The following is an 18,851-nucleotide window of genomic DNA, read 5'->3' as shown; positions in this document are numbered from 1 at the left end:
CATTCTGACTGCACTGTTTCTACACAGCCATTCTGACTGCTCTGTTTCTACACACAGCCATTCTGACTGCTCTGTTTCTACACACAGCCATTCTGACTGCACTGTTTCTACACAGCCATTCTGACTGCTCTGTTTCTACACACAGCCATTCTGACTGCTCTGTTTCTACACAGCCATTCTGACTGCTCTGTTTCTACACACAGCCATTCTGACTGCTCTGTTTCTACACACAGCCATTCTGACTGCTCTGTTTCTACACACAGCCATTCTGACTGCTCTGTTTCTACACAGCCATTCTGACTGCACTGTTTCTACACAGCCATTCTGACTGCTCTGTTTCTACACACAGCCATTCTGACTGCTCTGTTTCTACACACAGCCATTCTGACTGCACTGTTTCTACACAGCCATTCTGACTGCACTGTTTCTACACAGCCATTCTGACTGCTCTGTTTCTACACAGCCATTCTGACTGCTCTGTTTCTACACACAGCCATTCTGACTGCTCTGTTTCTACACAGCCATTCTGACTGCTCTGTTTCTACACACAGCCATTCTGACTGCTCTGTTTCTACACACAGCCATTCTGACTGCTCTGTTTCTACACACAGCCATTCTGACTGCTCTGTTTCTACACAGCCATTCTGACTGCACTGTTTCTACACAGCCATTCTGACTGCTCTGTTTCTACACACAGCCATTCTGACTGCTCTGTTTCTACACACAGCCATTCTGACTGCACTGTTTCTACACAGCCATTCTGACTGCACTGTTACTACACAGCCATTCTGACTGCTCTGTTTCTACACAGCCATTCTGACTGCTCTGTTTCTACACATTCTACACAGCCATTCTGACTGCTCTGTTTCTACACAGCCATTCTGACTGCACTGTTTCTACACACAGCCATTCTGACTGCTCTGTTTCTACACAGCCATTCTGACTGCTCTGTTTCTACACAGCCATTCTGACTGCTCTGTTTCTACACACAGCCATTCTGACTGCTCTGTTTCTACACACATCCATTCTGACTGCACTGTTTCTACACACAGCCATTCTGACTGCTCTGTTTCTACACACAGCCATTCTGACTGCTCTGTTTCTACACAGCCATTCTGACTGCTCTGTTTCTACACAGTCATTCTGACTGCTCTGTTTCTACACAGCCATTCTGACTGCTCTGTTTCTACACAGCCATTCTGACTGCTCTGTTTCTACACACAGCCATTCTGACTGCTCTGTTTCTACACACATCCATTCTGACTGCTCTGTTTCTACACACATCCATTCTGACTGCACTGTTTCTACACACAGCCATTCTGACTGCTCTGTTTCTACACAGCCATTCTGACTGCTCTGTTTCTACACAGTCATTCTGACTGCTCTGTTTCTACACAGCCATTCTGACTGCTCTGTTTCTACACAGTCATTCTGACTGCTCTGTTTCTACACAGTCATTCTGACTGCTCTGTTTCTACACAGTCATTCTGACTGCTCTGTTTCTACACAGCCATTCTGACTGCTCTGTTTCTACACAGTCATTCTGACTGCTCTGTTTCTACACACATCCATTCTGACTGCTCTGTTTCTACACACATCCATTCTGACTGCACTGTTTCTACACACAGCCATTCTGACTGCTCTGTTTCTACACAGTCATTCTGACTGCTCTGTTTCTACACAGCCATTCTGACTGCTCTGTTTCTACACAGCCATTCTGACTGCACTGTTTCTACACACAGCCATTCTGACTGCTCTGTTTCTACACACAGCCATTCTGACTGCTCTGTTTCTACACACATCCATTCTGACTGCTCTGTTTCTACACAGCCATTCTGACTGCTCTGTTTCTACACACAGCCATTCTGACTGCTCTGTTTCTACACAGCCATTCTGACTGCTCTGTTTCTACACACAGCCATTCTGACTGCTCTGTTTCTACACAGCCATTCTGACTGCACTGTTTATACACACATCCATTCTGACTGCACTGTTTCTACACAGCCATTCTGACTGCTCTGTTTCTACACAGCCATTCTGACTGCTCTGTTTCTACACAGCCATTCTGACTGCACTGTTTCTACACACAGCCATTCTGACTGCACTGTTTCTACACACAGCCATTCTGACTGCACTGTTTCTACACAGCCATTCTGACTGCTCTGTTTCTACACACAGCCATTCTGACTGCTCTGTTTCTACACACAGCCATTCTGACTGCTCTGTTTCTACACAGCCATTCTGACTGCTCTGTTTCTACACACAGCCATTCTGACTGCTCTGTTTCTACACAGCCATTCTGACTGCTCTGTTTCTACACATCCATTCTGACTGCTCTGTTTCTACACAGCCATTCTGACTGCTCTGTTTCTACACAGCCATTCTGACTGCTCTGTTTCTACACATCCATTCTGACTGCTCTGTTTCTACACAGCCATTCTGACTGCTCTGTTTCTACACAGCCATTCTGACTGCTCTGTTTCTACACACAGCCATTCTGACTGCTCTGTTTCTACACACAGCCATTCTGACTGCTCTGTTTCTACACACAGCCATTCTGACTGCTCTGTTTCTACACAGCCATTCTGACTGCTCTGTTTCTACACAGCCATTCTGACTGCTCTGTTTCTACACAGCCATTCTGACTGCTCTGTTTCTACACAGCCATTCTGACTGCTCTGTTTCTACACAGCCATTCTGACTGCTCTGTTTCTACACATCCATTCTGACTGCACTGTTTCTACACATCCATTCTGACTGCTCTGTTTCTACACATCCATTCTGACTGCTCTGTTTCTACACAGCCATTCTGACTGCTCTGTTTCTACACAGCCATTCTGACTGCACTGTTTCTACACACAGCCATTCTGACTGCTCTGTTTCTACACAGCCATTCTGACTGCTCTGTTTCTACACAGCCATTCTGACTGCTCTGTTTCTACACACAGCCATTCTGACTGCTCTGTTTCTACACAGCCATTCTGACTGCTCTGTTTCTACACAGCCATTGCAGTATAGTCATAGTCATTGTGTTCTCTTACATCACCACACTGCCATCTTTGTAAACACAGTTGTGTGTATTGTAAAGCGCCATATTGAAACATGTGACATCATGAGAATACTATGAATTGTGATACATTACTAGATCGTTTTCTGCTTTAGTCTTGCCTGAATGCTTTTGATGTGAATTATTTTATGTGTCATTCAAATAGATGAATGCATATTGTGGCTCACCATTTTAAACTACAAGATCAAATTTGGAGTCAGTTAAACTGAGTTCACTTGATTTACTATCCAAACATTTTGACTTAGATGTTGGTACAATGGCCTGCATGCGTTGAAAATGTGTAAATGTGAACATAATGAAAGTTTACACTGCCCATAGACGTCCATGCTACCTGCAGTGTTTTGTGAAATTGGGACCTAAATAACTTTCTGATTCCAGTTCCAAACATCTCTCCTGAGATGTTTTAATCCAGCCTGATCACCAGAATAAAATGTCGGCATTGTACCTTTCTGCAATCCATGGATACGTAGAATATCACGTTTCTGAACAAAAGTACATTGCCTATCACATTTCTAGATAACATGTATATCAACATTATACATGTAATACTGTAGAGTCTGCTATTGAAATAACACGGTGGCGAGTAAGGGTGTTGCGGAGTTTCTAGGGGTGTGACGATACACTCAGTTCACGATACGATACGATACACAATATTGGGTTGACGATAACGATACGATACGATATTTCAACAATATTTTTTTGCGATCGATTTGTAAGTTGAGGGGGCATCCTCCATGCTAATTTGAGTAATTTCACCATTTTCATCCTCCGTGTCTGTAACGTCCCTCGTCTGTTCAAACAAAGCAATGAAAAGGAGAGCGAGCATGCAATCAGATGCATATCAGTGCCACCATGTTCAGCTTCTTTTTCTCGCGATATGATATTTCATCTCAACGATACATATTGGCACGTTTTGATATCGCGATATATTGTGGGACGATATATTGTGACATCCCTAGCGAGTTTCTGACCCGTAATTCTGACTTCGACAACCGTTCAATTCATTTCTTCCAGGTCGGAGCTCGTTGTTTCCTGAATGGGGTATCATTTTGTTTCCGTAAGCATCGTCTCTCATGTTGAATCCACTCATCCCCCCTCCCTGCAGAGGCCACGGTGCTGAGCTACGACGGCAGCATGTACCTGAAGATCATCATGCCGATGCCCATGCACACGGAGGCGGAGGACGTGGCTCTGCGCTTCATGTCCCAGAGGGCCTACGGGCTTCTGATGGCCACCACCTCCAAGGAGTCTGCCGACACCCTGCGTCTCGAGCTGGACGGGGGCCGCGTCAAGCTCACCGTCAACCTCGGTAAGCCTCCCGTCTGCCATCCATCTTGGATGCCACCCTTTCCCTTTTCGTTTGCCCCCCCCTTCCCTCCTCCCACCCCCAACACTCTCATTCTCTATTTGAGCACAACATAGCCCTTAACCATGAACTCTAAAGGATAGCTCCACATTTTGACTTTGATTCCGTGGTTGTTGCCGGCGCTGGATTGTGGGGGGAAACGACTTCTACATTTGTCTCTCACTTGCTGTAAAATTGCTTAGTAGGATGCTTAGCATTCTTAAAGGTACATTCAGTGATGATTTTGTGTTAAAATAAGTGTTAAATGGTTGCGGAGATACGTCCGCCCTGCCTGCAGGACTACAGGAGAGAGGTAGAGGACAGCGGGGGGTTTCAAGTCACTGACCAAACACTCTATTTCAGTGATTGCTGTCAGAATGTAGAGCAATTTTACTGATTTTAACACAAAAACATTGCTGAATGTACCTTTAATTTCAGTTAGTTTTGGTAGCAATGCCGTAAGTTAAAGGAACACGCCAACATTGTGGGAGATTCGGCTATTTGCCATCTTCCCGATAGTAAGGCGAGAAGATAGATGTCCTTCTCTTCTCTGTGCGTGTAGTAGAAAAATAGCAACCCGCACCTCCCGCTTGTTAGCTTAGCACAATGAACGGTACTCATTGGTACTGGCTAGCCTACCCCCGTTAGCATGAGCAAAAATGTAAAAATAGAAGAAAAAGAAAAAACATACAATGCTTCTATACTGCTCACCTGGTGTAATCCAAGTCTCCACAAGCCCTGAGATGCCAAGTTGACTTGGAAAGACATCATTTACACCCTGTTTTAGCTGAAATGGGCGCTGTAGCCAGGTGCTGCACGATGGTGGCTGCTGGATCCTGTCGCCTGCTGTGAAGAGCCTTCATCTTCTCATCACTACCCATTGGTTTCAGTGAGGAGCAACGCTCGCATGCTGTTTCTCTGGAATAATTGAGGAACAAATACAGGAACTTTCCCCCCATATTCTGTGCTTGCTGCAGCAAAAACACAAGACCACATTTCAAAATGCAAAGGTATCCGTAGAAACCCTTCATTTGGCTCTCTATGGGGACCCACCCTGTGGTCATTTCTGTTCCATCCCAATTGACCGTCCCTCCCTCTTCAGTCTGTCTTTTAAACACCTATTGACCACAGCCTGGGCGGTCCCGGGCCAGCCATCCCCTTCTCTTTGTTTGGTCTCCATTCAGCCCTGTAGCGGCCTCCTCATCCTCCTGTTAAAAAAAGCTCCATCTCTAACCCTATCCCTACCCCGACCCTGAGCCTTCACCCGCTGGCCTGTCTCCGGACACTTTGTGGTGGTCTTGCTCTCGTCTCCTCTCCTCCTCCTCCTCCTCCTCGTGGTTCTCCTCTGCTCCCCTTCTTTTCCTCTAGTTAGTCGAGGGTACCGGGGTCTGGTAGGCTGCGCCCGTTTTGCCGCGAGGGCGGGAAAACCAAGGTCACAAAGTAATTTGAGATGTGTTCAAAGGAGAGGGGAGGGAGCATATGAAGGTCTTAAAGGCAATATATGGCGGGGGGGGGGGGGCGGGGGGGGAGAGAAGGTAATTGAATTAATATGGAAAGGAGGGTTCGTAAGATGGATGATTTTCATATCACTTTCAAATCACGTAGTGCTCCTGGAAGACGGCCGTGACTTTCAAGCCGCAGCCCCGTTTCAGTCTAGTGTGATGCTTTCAAGGAAAGGGGTTCCGTGCAGAGACCAGGGGAGGAGCAAGGCAGAACGAAGAGAGGATATGGGAGCTGGAGCCACCATGGAGACAGGAAGTGGGGTGGTGGGGTAAAAAAAGGTGGCCATTCCCATGATCTCTCTCTTTCCTCCCTCTCTCTCTCTCTCTCTCTCTCTCTCTCTCTCTCTCTCCTCCCTCTCTCTCCCCCCCACCATACACACCCCACCTGGCCAAGGCTCAGAAGATGGAACTTTTCATCCCTTCAATGGCCTGTATGTCTGCGGCCCTCGGATCAAACAGTCAGAGAGACCGGCTCACAGCTATATTAGTTGTCCCCAAGCTACACTAACACACACTAACCCACTCATCCACACTCCTGCGGGGCCCTCGGCGTGGCCCGCCAAGCAATCCCCCAGCCAGACACATCGTTTATCTTCCGCTTAATGAGGCTAAATGCTAATCCATAGCGCTAATGTCCCCAAAATGAATTCGTATATCAATTTACCAAAAGCCCTGCTCTTCCCTCGCCTTTGATTTCACTGCAGCTTTATTTGAAATGACACCTCCAAAAAAAAAAAGTCACATGAGGCACCGCGCGGCGCTAAAGCTCAGATCAGGATTATATTCTTAGCTCGTTTGCGAGGAAATTAATTAACGGCTAGAGTGAAACGCATCCCGGAATCAGCAGGGAATCTTCAATATCTGTTAATGCCTTTACTCACGGCTTAAATCCTCATTAAGATAATGGAAAACCTGGTAATTAATCAGTAGGAAAGGGTGTAAATGGGCAGTAATGAAGTTTATTAGTGATAGGTAATGATGATAACCTGTTCAATATGCAGCCAGTCAGATTTCAAAGCTTATTCCCTGATGCGCAAAATACAGACACAGGACGATTAAGTTTTTCATGTTCCCACCCAAATATTTGACATCAAAGACATTAAAAGATATAGTGACATCCAAATATTTTACACCGGAAAACCTTGACTCACCTGAGCTGGGGACAACTTTCCCATTTTTCAAGTACATGTCACAACTGTGGCTGTTTTTGGTCACTTCAGAAAGAATCACCAGTTATTGGCCACTAACTGACTTTAATATAATTGTATTCCCCTACACCTCTGTCCACAGTGAGGCTGGTCCCTGACTGTTTGTGTCCACTATTCTGTAGCGGTTGACAGCTCGAGACCACAACCCAGCCACACAGCCACATGCACATGCAGATTGCAGCCACTAGATGTCAGAATAGCAATAAATTGACGACAAACTATGAGATGCTGCTGATAATAATAATACTGTAATGTCATATTTGCAATCCCCCGCTCCCTCCACAGGGAGCCCTGGAGCTGGGAGGGTTTCAGTGTCTTGCTCAAGGGCACATTGGCAGGGCGGATGTTAAACGACACGGGGCTTTAACCACCCGCCCTGATATGGGAGCTTGTAAAAGGAGAACACTTTACGGTCTTCACGGACTGTTTTCTGGTCGCACCAGCGGGCAGCGGCAGTGAGTGAATTGTACACATGCAGGTCTAGTTTCTTGTGGTTTGTGTGCACCAGGCGTGATGTGGCTGGGGTGTGCAGATCACCCTTTCTCCTCAGTGACACTGTTGGGTCTGTCATGGCCGACGTGCCGCAGAAGGCAAGCGCGTCTCAAATTGCCGAAGTTATAAAGAGGCGAGACACTGTATCCACTCTAATGGCGGTGCGGAAGATGCAGGAAATCATGGTATTTCATCACATTTGTGAGCGTAATGGCTTTGCAGTAATTGTTGTCTTTCCGCAGACATTTATCCCTATAGGAGACTTAAGTCTCCTAACTCCAAGCATGGGAGCATGGAATTACAAGGTTCTATCTGACTTTTTCAATTTCAATTAAAAATTTGTGATTCATATATTCACATGATCTTTGAATATAAGCACATCATTTGTGACAAACTGGAATTGGTGCAGGTTACCTTTTTGGGGTGTGGCCTAAAGTTGGCTTATACTTAACGGATGTTAGGATAGAATGTTCATGGACAGGCCTAATATGTTTTAAACCTGACGATGTCAAATTGTATAATGTATTGTATATATTCTATGTTTCCTGGGTTTAATAGTTGAACACTGTTTGAATCATTTTGAACTTTTTTTTTGTACGATAGACTGAGTAGTCACAGCTAAAAATGAAGCTTTTGATGTAACAAAAATAAAAAATAAACGTACAGCCATTTTGGCAGATGGAGCATTGAAATATCGATGCTCAAATTCTCAGAACTGCACTCCACCCAGATAGAACCTTATAATTTGTATGTTTCAATATTGATGTTAATGGTAATCATAATATGTAAAACTGACATCCGTATGTAACGACCCGACACGTAGCACTTCATGATTCTTCTTTTCATATGGATTATTTGAGGATGAACCGTCATCAGTGTGTTGACGTTACATCGCGCTCCATCACAGTGGAAAATGGAGTATGGATTTCAGTGAGACTTGCCTCCTGCGGCGCTTTGGGCTCGCTGGGGCGGATGGAACGAGGGATGGATGGAGGGATTAATGGAGGTATGGAAGAAAAGGAAAAGGGTGATCCTGACTCGCAGCCTGTCCCCGGATGGTGGCCCCAGAGCGATGCTTGGTTGTCTGCAGAATGTACCTTGAAGGATGTAAAATGTTTTTCTCTCTCTCTCTCTCTCTCTCTCTCTCTCTTCCTTTCTTTTTATTTGATCTCACCATTTCGCTCTCTCTCCCACCAGATTGTATCAGGATAGACTGTAACCTCAGTAAGTGGTTCTATGCATTTTTCTCGACTAAAAAAAACAGCATTTTATATCTGTCTGTCTCAACTTGATTTTGTGCAGTGGCCCTTTTCTGACCCCTCCTGGCCTCATGATGATTGACAGATCATGCTCATTTCCTCGCCTTTGAATTCAGTCAAAGTTGGATGATTGATCTCTTTTTTGATGACACACCTTTGTTTCCATTGTTTTCTTTAATTTGTGTCCATCTCCCCTCCCTCATTTGCCTGTCTTGCACCTTATTTTGCAATATGTGATCTAAAGGCTGATTTATGGTCGACACTTTTGATTAGTGTCACTCGACCAAAAAATAAAGAGACGCTCGACATTTGTAATTTATGCATCAACAAACGTTAATTAGACTGTTAAGACACAAGCCAAATAATGTTAAGGGTAAACGTCCATGATGATAATAATAATAATAATACTAATGCAGAGGTTAGTGGAATCAGTAAAGTCAGATGTAGTTAATGGGATTAGAGAGAGCAAGCAAGTTTTGAATTCTGTAATGGAGTCCAGTATGCGAATTAGGTGGGAAGGGAGAGCCGGAGTTTAGGTGCAGCATGAGAGAAGGACCTGGCACCCATTGTGCTGAGGTTGATGGGAGGTATTGCCAATGAACCTGCTGATGATGCTGATACAGAATCATCTTCTCAACCACCGAGTGGTTATTGTTTAGCCTACTGTGGCATTTTCCTCTGACCAGTTAAAGTAGCCTACCTGTCCCATAGAATTTGCCACCGGTTGCGGTCCAACATGCTGATATTCAAGGTATCGGTACTCTCCATGACGTTAATACCATCTGCATCTTACATTGAAGAATCATACAGGTGGCGATGGCAGTCTTTCATCTATGCCCTATTTGCTACGAGCTAAGCTAAACAAATTAAAGTAATTAAACAAGGATGAGGAAGTTACAGACATAACTATAGTTAGTCAGTTCAGTGAAAACTACAATCTCGACTACCCATTCCAGGCTGTGACATGTACGCGGCACAAAAGGAAAGTGTCATAAAATACATAATTTCTTTGGGCAACACTTATCAGAGGTGTTGAGCGCCCTACCATCAATCAGCCTTAAGTTGTACTGTATTATTCTCAATTCCAGAAATCACTCAGTCAGATTTAATTCATGTCTCACCTGCATAACGATCAGCATTTTTAAACCCTCGCTCGTCTGCCTCCCTCGTGATCGTTAATTTGCGTCCATCTCCCCTCCCTCATGTGTCTGTCTCGTCCCACTTCTTTTTGCCATATGTGATCCAAGTTGGATTCTTCTCACTTCCAGAAGTTCCGCCACTTTCATTTAATTGACTCACCTGCATAATGATCAGAATGTTCCATCCCACATTCGTTCCCCGCCCGTCTGCCTCATTCTGCTGTGAAATTATTCCGGCGCCTCTCTCCTGTTTATTCCCCATTCTCTCCTGTTTATTCCCCATACTATTCATTTTCCTGTCAACCTTCTCCAAAAATGCATTCAGAAAAGGGCAACTTGACCAACCCCCCCCCCCCCCCCCCACACCCTTTCCCCATCCCCTTTGGATGTTCTTATACTCTGTTACGCGGCGCTGAGTCAGAGTTCCACTCGGCTGCCCGCACAGGTGTTGCTTGTTTTCTATGTGGGACAAACCGTAGTTCGGCCCCCAGAAAGCTAATTGCTTATCCGGTGAGAGATGGCACCACCTGGTGTGTGCTTGTTTTCAGAGCAAGCTAATGTTTGTCCGCCCCACGCTGACAGAAAGATAGCAAACTGTTATTTCTATCATGGCCACTGACAATATTGAACAACTACAGGTAAGTGCTGCCAGCCACGGGGACAAAAATGGAGGAACCTGCTGTTTGCCGTGTGTGTGCGTGCGTGTGTGTGTGTGCTTCTATAATTTTCAGGGGCAAATGTCCTCACAAGGAAGCATGATGACTCAAAGTTAGGACATTTTGATGGTCCTGACTTCTACCAGGGGTCAGGTTAAGGGTAGTCTCGCGTGATCGGCCCCAACGTCTTACGTCAACACGCTTCCAGCGATGGAGGGTCTGAATCACAAGTCAAATTTCCGATTTCTGCAGACACGAATCGTGCGGCGAAATCTGATTGACTGGGCTGTTACGGAAGTCCGACATGCCGTCCGTGGTTGGTCAATTATTATGTCTGTCACACCTCTCTTTTTTTCATCTTGGGGGGGGGGGGGGGGCATTAACCACTTTTCAAGAGTTGTGTTCCGGACGTAGAGGTATCGTAACTACGGCTGGCTACTGCGAGACTAGGTTAGCGGGGTTGAGCTGAGTTTAGGGTTAAAGGGACATTAAGTCATTTTTTGTATTGGCTGGCACATGCTTCCTCCAACACATGCGCAGTGCATGTGTTGTAGGTAGCATGGTGCTAGTCTAGGGCTCTCCCCAGATTGGCAGAGGGTGGAGCAGCGACTGGGGCAGCAGGGGGAAATTGGCCAAGTACAATTGGGGGAAAATGGGGGAGAAATCAGAAGAAAAAAGTGATTTCTTTGTATTGATATTTATCAGCGTCCAAGGAATTGCAAAAACAGCAGATATCTGACACTGCTTAAAGTAAGGAAACACAAAAGGCCTATTTTCACAATAGAGATGAGTAAGCTGGCTAATTAGAGCAGGCATCCAACAGAAATTGTCTAGGTAATATATCACCATGCACAATAACATACTATATAATATATCACCATGCACAATAACAATGCTGCTTAGTCTGCTGATTTTCTTTGCCTTTACAACAAAATGTGTTGCAGTCTCCAGAATAGAGTATGTGCCAGAGAGTGGGTTTAGAAAGGCAGAAATCTACCTTGCATAATGCAGCACCTGGTGATGTAATGCAGCACGCGGTGATGTCAACAGCACCTGGTGATGTCATCAGCACCTGGTGATGTCATCGTTGAGTCATTGGTTTGGATCAACAAGGCAGTAGGCTATGTTATCGTTATTTTGTGCTATGAAGCAATAAAAAGCTTGAACTTAATGCACCTTTAGAGTTAGTTTTAGGTGAGGGTAAAGGTCCTTACACATCGGGAGCGTTTTTCCCGTGCGATTAATTCGCACGTCAATAATATTTTCCGAACCGATATCAGTCAATGCAACCGTGCATACCAACGGCGAAGTTTCGCTGAGCGTTATTGCGGTGTTTATTTTTTCGAACCGCGGTCAATTTTTCAGAAATTCGCTCCCGACGTGTACACACATCTGTGGCTGTAATTGTCAGGTAGGTCAAAACTCGCATCGCAATTTAGTGCCGTATATTCGCATCGCTCTTGATGTGTAAGGACCTTTAGGCTCAAAGTTGAGTCAGTTTACAGTTGGGATGTGGATTTAGAGTGTGTGTGTGTGTGTGTGTGTGTGTGTGTGTGTGTGTGTGTGTGTGTGTGTGTGTGTGTGTGTGTGTGTGTGTGCGTGCGTGCGTGCGTGCGTGCGTGCCTGCGTGTGTTCGTGCCTGCATGTGTTTGTATGTGTGTCACATCTCTGTATTTGGGCTGAACATCAGGCAGTTCATATCAGACTTTTATGGAGTGCAACCCCCCCCCCCCCCCAAAAAAAAAAAAATAAACTTCAAAAGAAGTGACATCAGCGCATGACGAATTCTCCCACTTATTATGTATGGCAGCAGCCGCATGACACACATTGAAATAATCCCTGCTTTAGCTCATACCCCGGCTGAACATTAGATGTCCTACAAGCACAGGGAATGGATATGTGTGTGTGCCCTCCCTGCACTGAGGAGGGGGGTGGAGATAGAGTGATGCTGGTGCTTTTTCCACCAGAGGGCACTAAAACATGACTATTAAATGTGAACTTGCAGCTTTTCACAAGCTCAACAGTAGGTGATATGTTTTTCTTCATTGCATTACCACTACAAATGAACCCACCTATGTTGTTTATTGTTTCTCTAATTCTGTTGTGTGTGTGTGTGAGAGAGAGAGACACCATAAACTACATTGACCTCCATATTTCTGTGTCACAAATATATATTTAAGAAGGATTCTGTCCTAAAATAACACAATTGATGAATGTATGTATACCTTTGACTGCACATAGAGACACAAATGAGTGCTGGGGTGACGTACTGTATGCAATGATGAGTGGAGGCTTTCATATCAAATCCAATATTTGCAGACACTCATACGTTCATGTCTACAACTGATCCACACAATACTATTTGTATTGACCATTAAGAACTTATCAAGATGTCAAGTTTTGAGCTAGTAAAAAGTTAATACAACAAGGTGTCTTGGTGATATTGTGAGCGCACTTCAAAGCGACTGGATAATATTGTATGTGGAGCAGAGCTATGGCCCTCAGCTTGGTCAGGTCAGGGCACGGGCTGAGCTGATGATATCTGTCTGGACCATGGCCTACCAGCAGCCAGCAGCACCTTCTCTTAGTGCTGTATGAGATGAGATTTGGCGTGACATATGGGCGGGCATGTGGAGCGCCCGCACCCCATCTGCTAATGTCACACCCTTTGGCCTGTCCACCTGCGACCGCTCGCACCATAACACACACACACACACACACACACACACACACACACACACACACACACACACACACACACACACACACACACACAAACCCACACACACACTCAATTTCAGACAATAAATGAAAAGCAATTGATTATTCTCCAGTACCTTTTATTATCAGTGAGTGTAATGAGATCTGCCCTTCAAAAGAATTCCATGTTAAATATCCATGTAGTATTTTTTACAGCGTGGCCACTAGGAGGCGAGGCGTCTATACGGTCTGTCCGTATGTCTGTCCACATGTCCATATGTCCCCCCCCAAAAAAGAAAGAAAGTGGCCAAGGTCACCAATGATGTCATACAGTTATAGACGGCTCAGCCTGTTGCCCGTGTCACTACTATAGTAGTCTCTCAAGCCTAGTTGTCTACGTTCACACTCGAGCAATTGTGATGTCACCAGTGTTGTCACTCTCGCAATTGTGATGGCATCGGTGATGATGTCATCAGCGATATCACTTGAGCAACAGTGATGTCATCAGTGAGTGATAAAAATCACTGATAATGTCACAATGGTGTAAATGATTTGTGACAGACACTGAGGATGTCATAGTCATTGTGACATCATCAATGATGTCATGATGATGTCATCAGTGATGTCACTCGAGCAATTGTGATGTCATCAGTGAATGATGTCATCAGTGATGATGTCATCAGTGATGTCACTTGAGCAATTGTGATGTCATCAGTGATGTCATTAGAACAATTACTATTGACAATAATTTATGTGCAAATGTGTTTGAGCGCCGATCACTGCACAGATGGACAGTGGGAAAGGGGGTGTGAGAAAATCTGTAGAAAAACACTGAATATAAGACGTATGTCCATCCCGGGGAGGAATTTGGGATCCGAGTGGAATTCGGGATCCGAGTTTAATGAAAGCGAGGATGAGAACGAGATCTTAGAGGAAAGCCCATGTGGCCGCTGGCAGAAGCGAAAAGAACAGGTGAGCAAGGGTAATTTCACCGGTGTGGAAAGGGCCTCCCTGGCCATGGACCAAGAGGAGGGGGTGGAGGTGGTCTGGAACGAGGTGCTCTTCTCTGACATGAAGGTCTTCAAATCACAAGAGGAGACGATTACGGCGATGTTTGAGAACCTGATGCAGGTTGAGCACCCCAACATCGTCAAGTTCCACAAGTACTGGCTAGACATGAGGGAGACTCATGCTCGGGTCATATTCATCACAGAATACATGTCATCAGGGAGTCTCAAACAGTTTCTGAAGAAAACCAAGAAGAACCACAAGACCATGAATGTGAAGGCTTGGAAGAGATGGTGCACCCAGATCCTCTCTGCCCTCAATTACCTACACTCTTGTGACCCGCCCATAATCCATGGCGACTTGACCTGCGACACCATCTTCATCCAGCACAACGGCCTCATCAAGATCGGCTCAGTGTGGCAGCGGCTGTTTAACGTGTTCCCAGATGCCAGTGTCCACAGTAAAGGCAAAGCACATCGAGACGAGCAGAGGAATCAACATTTCTTCCCTCCAGAATTTGGCTTTAGCGAAGATGATTACGCCATCGACATTTTCTCCTTTGGGATCTGTGCTGTAGACATGGCAGTACTGGAGATCCAGCCTAATGGAGATGCTGCTGTGTCCAAGGAGGCCATAGCCCTTGCAAGCCAATCTCTTGAAGATCCTCTCATGAGAGATTTCACACAGTCTTGCCTGCGTCACGAGGCAAAGCTCCGGCCCACGGCTCACGACCTTCTGTTCCACCGCGTGCTGTTCGAGGTACACTCACTCAGGCTGCTGGCTGCCCACTGCCTCGTCAGCAACCAGCACTTGCTAACAGAAAACTGTGTAGAGGAGAAGACCAAGTCGTTCAACCCCAACGCTGTCATGGCAGAGATTAAACATGATGACAGACAAGGAGTTCAGCTCAAATATTCCCATGTGTCTCCTTTGGAGCTTGACAAGTTCATGGAGGACGTGAAGAATGGGAATTATCCCTTGATGAACTTCGCCAAGTCTCGGCGTCACCCCGTCCCTTGCGCCCTCTCCTTGTCTGAGGAGCAGGTTGAGACAGTCAAGACCCCGACTCCTGAGCTGCAAGAACCTGAGACTAGGAGAGTTGTTGATATGCACTGTGAATCAAATGAAGAAGGGACCGAAACGTATCTCTCTCTGTTTCTGAAGATGGATGACAATCTCCATCGGCAGCTTAGCTGCGAAATCCTTCCGACGGACACCTCCAAAGACCTCGCCAATGAACTCGTTCGATATGCCTTCATTCATGAGGAGGACAGCGAGAAGGTGGCAGGGTTACTGGAGGGCACCATCAGTCGACAGCGTTTCAGAGCGCTCTTCCACCATGGGACCAGTGAGGAGTCCCAGCAGTGAGGAGGGGTCACGACTGCAGCACAGAGGGGGGCTGCTGGAGCTCGGACCACTCATGCAGTGTAGAGAGAGGGCAGCGGGCAGGATCACACAGCCAGCTTCAGAGTTGGGGCAGAAGGATGCTGGGGGCCTGGACAGATAGTCAATCATCCTAGATACTGTAGATAGGAGGAAAGAAGGCCCTGTGAGAGGAAGCGGAGGATCCCATGCCGATCTCATGTGGGGGAGGATTGACAAAACCCCCTGCCTAAAAGGACTCTCATGCTTCAAGACATGCTTCAAGATATCTCGACGATTGTTTAATGCCACTATTCGGAATGGATTTGTTTCATTCAGATTACATTCAGATTCAGAATACATCAGCTCAACTTTCAGAAGGGCATTTTATTACTCATGATTCATGAATCTCTGGTTTGCAGCCCCACCTTCTTTTTAATTGGCGAATATTATCTTTAAAATATGAACAGATACAGTAATTTAATAACTATACTAAAAACCTATTGTGTACTAAACCCCCCCCCCCCCGTCCAACATGCACACAGTGTTAACCCATTGATACCTGATGCAGCATTTGCGTGTATATTTGTGTGTGTATCCCTTAAAGACCGCAAACCGCGTGACGCGGTTCGCAGTCTTAAAGGGATACACACACAAATGCTGCATCAGGTATCAATGGGTTAAGACTAAACATACTCATTCTTATCTATTTCTGCTGCAGTGTGAAGCACAGGGGCACGCAGGCCTGTGTTGGTTTCAGTTTGTGTGACCTACAGTTACACAGCTCACTGCACTCTCAGGTTAAAGGGTATTTGTCCCAGTGCTGAACATGTCGCCACGCCTACATGACTCCATGCATTAGTAGTCATGTGCAATGACCTCTGTGTGTGGTGAAAGGGGGTGCAGAGGCCAGGAGGTCAGATGACTGACTGCTTGCTCACTGCTCTAGTGCATAGTGCCCGTGTGCGGGGTACTCAAATCGCTCGAAATTGGCTCCCAGGTCATGTGGCAACTTAGCTAGCAGGTGAGATGTGTGAGGGAATAATGCACCTTAACAGCTTCCATGGTCAGTACACAGGTCCCGCCAAGGTGAGGTGAGCAGGTGACGTCACATTTCTTCTCAATCTACGCCTCTTAACCAGTCAGAAAACTCCCTCCTCCAGCGCCATGATAGAAAAGCCATCGATAAAGTCATCTTCACTCATTTCACTTTCTCCGCGGGGGGTCTGGGAGGGGATGAGGAGCGCCGCCTCCCGCTCCGAATCTGAGAAGCGCAAGACGGAGGAGCCCCGGACGTGGTTAGCCTGGCTGGCCTCCTCATGAACAGGAGGAGCGAGATACCTGTTTGAGGGTGTACTCTCAAGTATCTCTGGAGGTTGGCTCCTTAGCTTGTACGACGACTTAACTAAGAGGTGAGATACTGTAAACACGCCTTAACAATGTTTCTGGTTCTGGTTCTCCCGAGGGAATCTGTGGCACTCCGTAGTCAGTTCAGTGATCGTTTTAACAGACGCCCCAATATTTGGTGTGCACATATGCGGGAAGCCAGCGAAGTCTACGCTATGTTCCTGCAGCATCGCATGGCAGTGCAGGAAGTCTGATGAGCCGTACCACGTAATAAGGTCTCTGGTCCTTCACCTGGACTACCACGGCCATCACTCAACCATTTGCCAGAGAGCCCTTTGAACCTGGCAAGGATGTGTCCGGCTGCCCAAACAGCAAGGAGTGTGTGATGGCTGATGGGATCTGGAGCTGCGAGGTCCGTGGAAAAATAGCCCAAAGGCCTCAAACTCAGAGGGGGCAAATCAGCCATGCTTGGAACCTCTGGTCGGCCTCTCTACCTCCTGCACTCAGTGTTGTGCTGATGCTTCCCTCGCTCTCAATATCCAACACTTCCTGCGCAGCTCCGCACAGACACACTCGGCTCCAGGTTGGTGCGTCCGGCTGTCACAGTGCTGGGTGAGTAGCTTTCTGACTGGGTGTGAGAGGTGGCTAGAAGTACCGGGTGGAGGCCCTTCCTGGCTTAGGCTGTCACACTGGCGGTGTCCACCACCTACGCAGCTCAAGTCCGGCGTCACATCATACAAACTAGGAAAGCTCCGCAAACTGGGGAAGCTCTCCTTCTGAGCATGCCTCAGGAAGGGGTAAGTAACTCCGCGAAATCAATCGATTAATTGTAATTAAAATGCCATTTTGCTCATGCTCAGCTCAAGGGTGGTGCATCTGGCTGTCACAGTGCTGGATGAGTAGCTTGGTAATTGGGTGAGAGGGTGCAGGGACTTCCTGGCTTAGGATGTCATCTACCTACGTGGATCAAGTCGGAGGACACCTCGTACTCAAGAGCAAGCAACATGCTACTTGTCAGGATGTCCTTCACTGACTTGACTCGTGCAAACTCCTCGGGAAAGCTATCTATCTGAGCATGACTCAGTAGGGCTAACTCAGCACACAACAGTTCTGGTCATAGGCATCCTTGAACCGCAGATGCATTCTGGGTCTGTATTTCTCGAGGTAAAGAAGTTGTTTGGAGTTGAAGGATCCACGTCTCTTCTGCCTTATCAACTGCACTGCATCATCATACTTCATCCCGCACTCAATGAGGGCTAAGGCCACCAAGACCGGAGCTCGGCCGAGCCCCGTCACACAGTGCACTGCAATGCAGCAGCCAGGTTCCTCTCGGAACTTGGTCTTCAGCAGGTTGAGCCAGTCGCTCACGATCTGGGTGGGAGGCGATGCACCGTCATCAAAGGGCCAGTCCAGGACTTGTATCCCCTCCTTCTCCAATGGAACCTTATCATAGGTGGCATCGCAAACTCTCACCAGCGTGTTCACCTCAAACATCTTCAGCTCCTTAGTGAACTTGTTGAGCGTTGCATTAGGGGGGTTGTGGGTGATGAGGAACTTCATGCCATTGTAGCCAATCTCGACTGCAGCAGGGGGGTTCATGTTGTCGAGACGGCTTCATGTGGATTGTTTGAGAGAACGTGCCTTCAGTGCTTGTGATTCTGGTTGTACCAAAGGAAGAGCTCTGTTGTGACTCGTACTCGTACTAATCACGTCTACTGGTCCTATTTATACCACCAGCAGGGTAGAATTTATGACATCACTAATGG

At 46.5% G+C, this 18,851-nt stretch overlaps 1 protein-coding gene and 2 pseudogenes across 3 annotated transcripts in view; 2 read left to right on the top strand and 1 right to left on the bottom strand.

Moving 5' to 3' along the window:
* nrxn2b (neurexin 2b) overlaps nt 1–18,851 on the top strand; it is a gene marked incomplete at both ends in the record, with an annotated part of 582,739 nt that overhangs the window by 62,513 nt on the left and 501,375 nt on the right. Inside the window, 2 exons of the mRNA XM_083639787.1 lie at nt 4,173–4,376; nt 8,812–8,838. Of these exons, the coding sequence (XP_083495913.1) occupies nt 4,173–4,376; nt 8,812–8,838 (231 nt within the window). The remainder of the gene's footprint in view (nt 1–4,172; nt 4,377–8,811; nt 8,839–18,851) is intronic.
* On the top strand, nt 14,215–15,744 carry LOC310780236 (nuclear receptor-binding protein 2 pseudogene; annotated as a pseudogene). Its single transcript has one exon. The product of its transcript is annotated as a nuclear receptor-binding protein 2 pseudogene (transcript).
* LOC310780235 (protein tyrosine phosphatase type IVA 2 pseudogene) lies at nt 18,175–18,693 on the bottom strand (annotated as a pseudogene). The gene has a single exon. The product of its transcript is annotated as a protein tyrosine phosphatase type IVA 2 pseudogene (transcript).

This window comes from Poromitra crassiceps, assembly GCF_964638095.1.
Source record: "Poromitra crassiceps genome assembly, chromosome: 7".
Taxonomy (NCBI): Eukaryota; Metazoa; Chordata; class Actinopteri; order Beryciformes; family Melamphaidae; genus Poromitra; species Poromitra crassiceps.
Note: the sequence above shows the minus strand (reverse complement) of the source record. Positions and strands in the feature narration are given on the sequence as shown.